A 7,682-nucleotide genomic window follows, 5' to 3' on the forward strand; every position below is an offset into this window, starting at 1 on the left:
CAAAATGCAGTGATTTAAGCTTTAATGATTAAATTGATTCAGTTTCACAGCTCTAACGTCACCTTACAAATAAACAGCGTGCACTGAGCATGCAGTCATAAAATAGTGAAATAATAAAATTTTTCTAAATAAATAAAATTGATATTTGACACATTTGACAGGAGCTAAGTTCACTTGCTTGCTCTGAATTACCTACTTTTTTTTCACCTTTACCTTTATGTTCGTTCATGTGGAAAGCTGAGCAAAATAAAAAGAATACAAGAGACACTGGAGGTGAACCTTTAATGTTTAGTGCAGTTTATCAGTTTTTAACTACAAAGAAAAACACGAAATGGCCAAATTCATGCAGGCCAGAAAACAGCAAAACCACAACAACAAGAATAATAACTACAACAATAATAACCACATCATGAATAATAATAATAATAATAATAATAAATATACATAGTCACACACACACACAAGGTCAGCTGAGTACCAAAAACTGTAACAAACATCAGAAATGGCTTCAGTCTAGAAGTAGTGACGATGGGCGGGGCTACAAAACCTTTATAATTCAGGTAAGTCTGACTCGAGTTCTGATCCTCCGCTGTACCAAACCCTTCAGGTCCCATGTGAGCTGTAAACACTGACCTTTGACTTTCCTTTTCTTTGACCTGGACATGAGGGTCACATAATTTAGGTCTGGTTCTAAAATCAAACTCAACTGTTGAACATGTCACATTGTGCTTTACCGTCAATAGCCAATGAACATTCACCTACTCAAAACACCAAATATTTGACCTAATCATCCAGTGTCTCTTGAATAGGATGAAGTGTTAGGGTCACATTAATAAAAAAAAAAGTGTCCATTTTTAGATTAAAGTTGAAATGTAAGCTCAAACTTGAAATAGTATTTAAAATTTTAAATAGTCAAAATGTGGAGATTACAGTTATTTCAAGCCAAAAAACTGCCACGGCTCCCATATCCTCTATAAAATGGCTTGTGTAGATAAGTTAGTGAAACAAACAGATGATCCGTCTTATTGTGTTTTGTGATACAACCATTGGTATCTTTGCATCTGTCCATTGCCAGCCATTTCATTTTGCACAAATCCGACCCACTCTTTCAAGTTTGTGTATTTTTTTCCTTCTGACCAGATGCAGCTTTCTGGCACCATCTCTTCAGTGTCATTTTGTTTATGAGCTAAAAGAGAAACAAGTTTCTATAATGAAAATCAATTCAGAAGTCATTTCACTAACTCAGCTACACAAGGCATTTTGTAGAGGGTATAGACGCCGTGGCAGTTTGTATTGAAAATGTGACTTCCACGTTTTGACTGTTCTCAAAATTACGAGTTTATTATCTAAATAATCAATAATATATATATATATATGTTTTTGCCTAATGTGGCCCTAATATTCCTTCGTACTTGGCACCACTCTCAAGTGACTGCAGGCGACAGGAGAACCTGTTGAACTCAGCTCTTCCTCAGTTTGTGTGCAGTACCAAAGGAAATAACCTGAACTCTGATGTCAGTGACTGAAATAAGGACCAATGAGAGTAAAGGAAATGCCAACTGAACTTTTTTGGGGGAGGGCTATATGTGGCCTGGCCTTAGAAGAAGCGTTTGGCTGCCTCCAACAGTCAATGACCCTCTCCTGCTTGGGAGCTCTACAATTCAGTCGTACCATGAGGTGGGCAGTACCTTAACAGACAGACCGGGAAACAGAGGGACTGTTTTTAAAGTCGTACCAAATAAAATTCAATTTGTGACATCACTCAGTTTGTTTACCTTTGACATCACTGATCCAGCTAGGGTGCTATAATATAATAATCCCACCCCTCTGAGTGTCTGAGGAGTGAGTTGTGTGGCATTGTGCAGTGCTATCCTGTCAGTTAGCATGTTGTTAACATGCTAACTGACAGGCTTACAGCTGCACTTAGTGTAGTTAGAACACTGAAGGAGTAGGGCTAGCGTTAGCCTTTCAGTTAGCCTGTTAGCACAGCAGCAGCAGCTCATCATCACTGCTCTCTGTTTTGCCAGTCGCTTCCAGGCAAGCATCAGGGATCTGAGCTGTGTGGACCATTCCGCAGTGTTCACAGGGGCCATCCCGCCCTCCTCGACCACTGTTCCCATTGTGATGGCGGGGGGCATGGTTCACGGTGGAGGAGGGGTATGACTCGAGCAGAGGTTGTCGGATGTCGCTGACAAGCAAGGACGAGGAAGAGGAGTCTGAGTCAGAGATGGGGATCAGGAGCTCCACATCTTCGTCTTCCTCTCCACTCCCCCGTCGCTCTGTGACTTCAACCCCACCTCTTCCTGTCTCCAGCTGGTGCAGTGGGCTATGATTGGTCCAGGTCTGGCTCTGCTGGTTCTGACTTGTTCTTGTCAGATTTCTAGCTAAGCGGTGCAGGTTTTGGGCCAGGCGCTGCAGGGCAGAGGCAGCTGGGGCAGGGAGGTCAGAGGTGTCACTGTGACATTCGGGATCTGGACTGGAGGTTACTATAGTGACAGGGCTGGATGGGGGCAGGGCCTCTCTAGGCCTGTCATTGTCTCGGCCAGATGTCAGGGTCACAGAAGGTGTCACCGAAAGCACAGCCTCTACAGCGGAGGGAGGCGGGGTCTTCTGGGGGAGGGGTGCAACAGGTCCACCCACTGCACTGATGCCTCGCCCTCGCTCGCCCTCAGTGTCTGTGTCATCCGAGTCTGGAGACAACAGGTCTGAGCCGGAGCTTCCGGTGCTGCCAGTGCCAGCGCTGTCCTCCAGGTCTGCAGAGACCAGAGCCAAAGAACCTGAGCGCCGGGACCGTGAGAAATTAAAGAGGCGACGCCACAGGTTGCTACGACGACCAGAGGAAGGCAGCCTGAGGGATGTGAAGCCAAGCTGAGAGCGGACCGCCAGACGAAGATTTTCCAGGACAGAAGCCTGAGGATAGAGACGAGAGAACCAGTTCAAACTGGATCTACCTGAAGTCCCTGAGGACCACATAGAGTCACCTTTAATAAGGTGCTATTTAACCTCCATTTGACCTTGGACCTAACCATATGATCATTCTTCAGTGTACAGAGAGAGTGTGCGCAAAAACTTTAATCAGGAGCTTCCTGCTATGTGAGATAAGAACTGTACCTGGCTCCCTGAGCACACTGGGAAATCCTCCACAGGTGGGATCAGTCCCTGCGCAATCAGCTGACCATAAGAGGGCGGGGCTTCCCTCCTCAGCAGCTCCGCCTCCACTCTGGACAGCTGGGTCTCAAATGACCTGGAACAACCAATCACAAGCCTTGACTCACAATGAGTTCAGAAGCACGAGGTGAACAGAAATTTGTTGACATTCTTACCTGCGTTCAAACATGCGCAGAGAGTACAGCTTGCATGTGCAACCAAGGGCAATGACCAATAAGAGGCCACAGATGAGGCTGCCAATGACGGCAGCTGTGATGACTCGTGTGGGAACAATGACAGGACAACTCTCCTCGTCGCTGCCATCCCCACAGTCATCCTGTGCGTCACAAACCCACGACTCAAACACACAGCGATTATTCTGAAGGGATCAGACACACAGGGATCAGTCAGAGGTTAAAGTGTTCTAGTCTTCTGTAACTGGATGTTAAACATGCCTTTCTCTGTATTAGACAGAATGGCACACACCGAAAGACAAATGTGGGAAATGTGACTTGGACTCCACAAAGTTGTCCTGATGCTGCCTTAATGCGATCGGCCTCAAACCGAAATGTGTTTGGAGTTATTTGGTTAGCATTTCTAATGTTTTAGCTGTGATGTCAGGCGTTTGGAAGGCATTTGTAAACTACATCTATTCAATTTTATTTATACAGCGCCAAATCACAAAAACAGTCGCCTCAAGGCTCTCTATATTATAAGGTAGACCCGAAAATAATGCATACAGAGAAAAACCCAACAATCATCTACAAAAAGTTGAATATGGAACCTGCTTTAAACAAAGTTCACCTCCAGTTTATTGTGTGAGTGAGATCATATGTCTGTGATGATTCACAGGACCACCCTACTGCTTCTCATTTGATTTGAATCGTTAAAGACTAAAGTCAGAACACACCAGTCTGGTCTTACCATCGTACCTTACAGTGGAAGTTTCCTGGCTGACAGAAGAAGCAGTTCTTCTCATCAGAACCATTGGGGCAGCGGTTCTGGTAGTTGCAGCGGTCCGACCGAGGGTAACAGGCTCCATTTCTGGAGCAGGGGAACTCATCCTCCTGACAAGAGGAGCAGTTTAGCTCATCCCGACCGTTGGGGCAGTGCCAGTACCCATCGCAGCGCTGCTGCTCGGTGTAACAGCCCCAGTTCCCCCCGCATGGAACCTCCCAGGGCAGGCAGAACCCATCCACCTAAAAACAGGACCACAAAGACTACTTAATCAAGAACAATAGAACAGAACACGGCCACCTGCACAACACCTCAAAAATCAAACACACCTGGTAGGTGACGTTGAAGCCTCTGGCCGCATTGATCTTGTCAGCGTAGAAGTGAACTCGGAGCTGACCGGATGATGAAACTACAGCGACCGGCGCTCTGGAGTCAAAGGCAGTCAGCACCCTGAGGAGGCGACGGGGGTTCTCCTCCAGCCCGTCATAGACTTTGACATAGTCGCCATAGCCAGTCCCATCAAGTTTAAAATCTGTGAACCTTAGAATAACCTGCAGGAGAAGACAGGAACAACATCAGGAATGTTGATGTCCTTTGCTACCCAAACACACTCGGGGATCAGAGGTTACCTTTCGGTGGTCTCCAGTGTCAATCAGCCAGGTGCAGTTACTTCCTGGAGGGTAGAAATCAGGATAGTTTGGAGAGCTGAAAGAACCATAGAAGTTCCTCAACAACTCGCCACAGGTGGGAACATCACAGTCTATCTCATCGCCAAGGTCCTGAAAGAGACGTTGTGACACACCAAGTTGAGGACATGGTCAGCAGTCCGGCCCAAGGAACCCCTGAAGTGGATTGTTGTGTCCTTTGGAGACCAGGCAGAGTCCCGATCACCTGAGCTCTAAAGCACTGGGTTAAATCTTCAACATAAGGTGCTCCTTCTCATAGATGTAACGACTTGTAGCAATATGTTGTGTAAACACAGCATTAGTACAATACTAATACCTCGTAAGATATAAACAGCTATATTCATATTAAACATGCTTACAATCCTAACGCCATAGCTTGCATTCTGCTCATCTTTAGCTCTGACATGATGTCTGCATCATAAAGAGACCATTTCATAAACTCCAACAGATCAGCTGAAGTTACACTCACGATAGCAGAGCAGCACAGGCGTACCACAAACTATGGGTGACTTAACGGACCCTTATAAATATGTTAGATCTGAGTCAGCAGAACTCTTTGTGGTGATTAGCCCACATGTGCTGTGAGTGGTGCACCCGAGGATATGCATTGGGCGAATGCTCGGAGTACCGGTTCGGTACTCCGGCTGCCTGTTATTGTTTGACACATTAATGTAAGTCACATAAGCAGCAGCGGCAAGTGGACAAGGAACCATTTGAGCAGTTGCAATGGGTCACCTAGGTGGCGTGTTACCTGGCAGTCTATGCTACCGTCGCAGCGCAGGCTGTGGGGCAGGCAGGTGTAGATGCGGGTGTAGCGAGACAGGCAGGGGAACTGGTTCAGGCTGCAGGGCTGGAAGGAGAATGGCGAGTCCACACACATCTCCTCATCTGAATTGTCGCCGCATTCGTCCATCGAGTTACAGCGCCACCAGTCTGGGATGCACTTCCCATTTGAGCAGTGGAACTGGTCCACATCACAGCTGGATGCCAGCGGCTTACCTGCACACACAGCAAATCTTACTTGTTTCCTATCCAGAGCATCAGCCTCTACTCCAGTTACATCACCAATAGCACACAGTGTTTCCTCACCGCTGATGTATGACAGTCTGAAGCCCTTTCCCGTCAGGCTGTCATCCGAGTGGAAGTGGATCCACAAATGGTCCTGAGAGGAGATGTAGGGTGGTGGCAAGGAAGAGCCACAAACCCGGAGTCCATCCAGGTTCCTGTAGCTGCTGATGGACATCCAGTCTGAGGTGCAGCGATGGGAACCCTGTAGGTCAAAGTCCTGGAAGCTGCAAAGACAGAACAGGGAGGGCATTGTGAGAGCAAAGATGGGGTTAAAATGAGGATGTGGTTATTGCTTTTCACTATGTGCCCTGATGTGGGTGTGGCAGCTGTAACTATGGAGACAGTAAGTGTAGTACCTGATGGTGATGGCATCTCCAGGTCGCGCCCTAATATTCCAGCTGCAGTTCAGTCGGGCTGGATACTGGAAGGGCCATCCGGGGCTGGTGATTATACCGCTGGATGCCCGTAGGAGCTCTGCCACATCACTGCAGGCTGGGGGGGCAGGGTTGGACTGTTAGTGTGACACTGTGTTTGTGGGTGTGTGTGTGTGTGCCATTAGTGCTGCCCTGATGTCTAGATGTGACTGTGACCTCACCATTAGAAATCCCTGACACATAGACATTTTCATTCCTCTGAGAGACAGCAATGCATCCTGGGGGAAAATCACAACAACACATGGTTAGAAGTGATGTCATATTGATAACAGTCTGACGTACAGCTGATGAACCGCTGGACAATGCTGTTCCTTATTCTGTTAGTTTTTGTCTTTATGGATCTGAAACGTCTGCCTGAAGGTAGATGTTGAAACAGTACATGACCAGAATGTTATGGGCCTGGAAGGAATTTGTTAATCTTCCTGAGAAAAGAGGAGGAGAGGATATCTGACGATCTGCTAGGCAACCTGTACAGCCCTGCGTAGTGCTCTCTTCTGTGCTCCTGTGCAGCTGGAAAACCATGCAAGGAGACAGTATGCCAGGTGATCACCCTGATTCATGAGCAGCTTATTTTTATATGTTTAGATCATGGACTCAGATTATCCCCTTTGAAGATCAGATAAGGACTTTTGCAGTCAGTTTACAATCATATTATGAAGCTTTGAATGTTTTTGCTGCAGCCATCTTGCTGTTTTTAAAACAGAGTGAGAGCTGGAGCTTACTGTGAAACTGCCCCATTATTGGCTAATGACCTGTCAGTCAGTCATTAGTATATCCTTAGTAATCAGGACTTCATATTTAAATCACTCAAACAAATGACTGAGCCCCTAAACGAATCGGGAACGTGTCTACGGAGGTCAGGGGTCAGGTTTCACACAGACTAAAGAACTACAGGTACTTGGCCTTGGTGATCATTAGAAAAAAAGAATGCAGGTTTGCTTTTCACATCCACAAGCTTTAGTCATTGTTTATCCTGTCTGTGGTCTTAACACAGTGTTCTACATCCAGCAAGTTCCTATTAAAAGTTACATGTAAAAAAGAAAAAGTTAAACAGGATGGACAAAACGCTGAAGGAAGATAGCAGATGATACTTCATGGGAGGATTCTATTTTGAAAATTTGGCATCTTAAAGACTGCTCAATCTTGCAGGGTCAAATAGCTGGCCAATGCTCAACATTGTTAATTTTCAACAATTGATAATCAAATGTTACAAGTTTGACCACCACGGGTGCTGTTTTGCCAGTTTTAGTGTAGTTGTGTCATAAAGCAGTCTGAGGTCGGGTGTTGCAGGGGTTACAGCTGTTAAGGAAAAAGGATCAGACTTCCTGTCCTTTCTGTGGTATCTGTTCTCCTACAGACTAAAGAAGAGCTTGCCGGTCAACTGGTGATT

The 7,682-nt window shown here is 46.2% G+C and overlaps 1 protein-coding gene across 1 annotated transcript in view; it reads right to left on the minus strand.

The window, feature by feature from the left end:
* Positions 1-263: 263 nt before the first annotated feature.
* lrp12 (low density lipoprotein receptor-related protein 12) overlaps positions 264-7,682 on the minus strand; it is an 8,790-nt gene continuing 1,371 nt past the window's right edge. Inside the window, exons 2-11 of the mRNA XM_085261392.1 lie at positions 6,454-6,510; positions 6,215-6,350; positions 5,880-6,082; positions 5,542-5,789; positions 4,734-4,883; positions 4,434-4,655; positions 4,080-4,346; positions 3,324-3,526; positions 3,112-3,244; positions 264-2,910 (exon numbers count right to left, since the gene is read on the minus strand). Coding sequence (XP_085117518.1) covers positions 1,981-2,910; positions 3,112-3,244; positions 3,324-3,526; positions 4,080-4,346; positions 4,434-4,655; positions 4,734-4,883; positions 5,542-5,789; positions 5,880-6,082; positions 6,215-6,350; positions 6,454-6,510 — 2,549 coding nt within the window. The 3' untranslated portion in view covers positions 264-1,980. The remainder of the gene's footprint in view (positions 2,911-3,111; positions 3,245-3,323; positions 3,527-4,079; positions 4,347-4,433; positions 4,656-4,733; positions 4,884-5,541; positions 5,790-5,879; positions 6,083-6,214; positions 6,351-6,453; positions 6,511-7,682) is intronic.

Source organism: Mchenga conophoros, linkage group LG22 (assembly GCF_057382185.1).
Source record: "Mchenga conophoros isolate Kocher_MC1m ecotype Shallow Benthic linkage group LG22, M_conophoros_male_GT1.1, whole genome shotgun sequence".
Classification (NCBI taxonomy): domain Eukaryota; kingdom Metazoa; phylum Chordata; class Actinopteri; order Cichliformes; family Cichlidae; genus Mchenga; species Mchenga conophoros.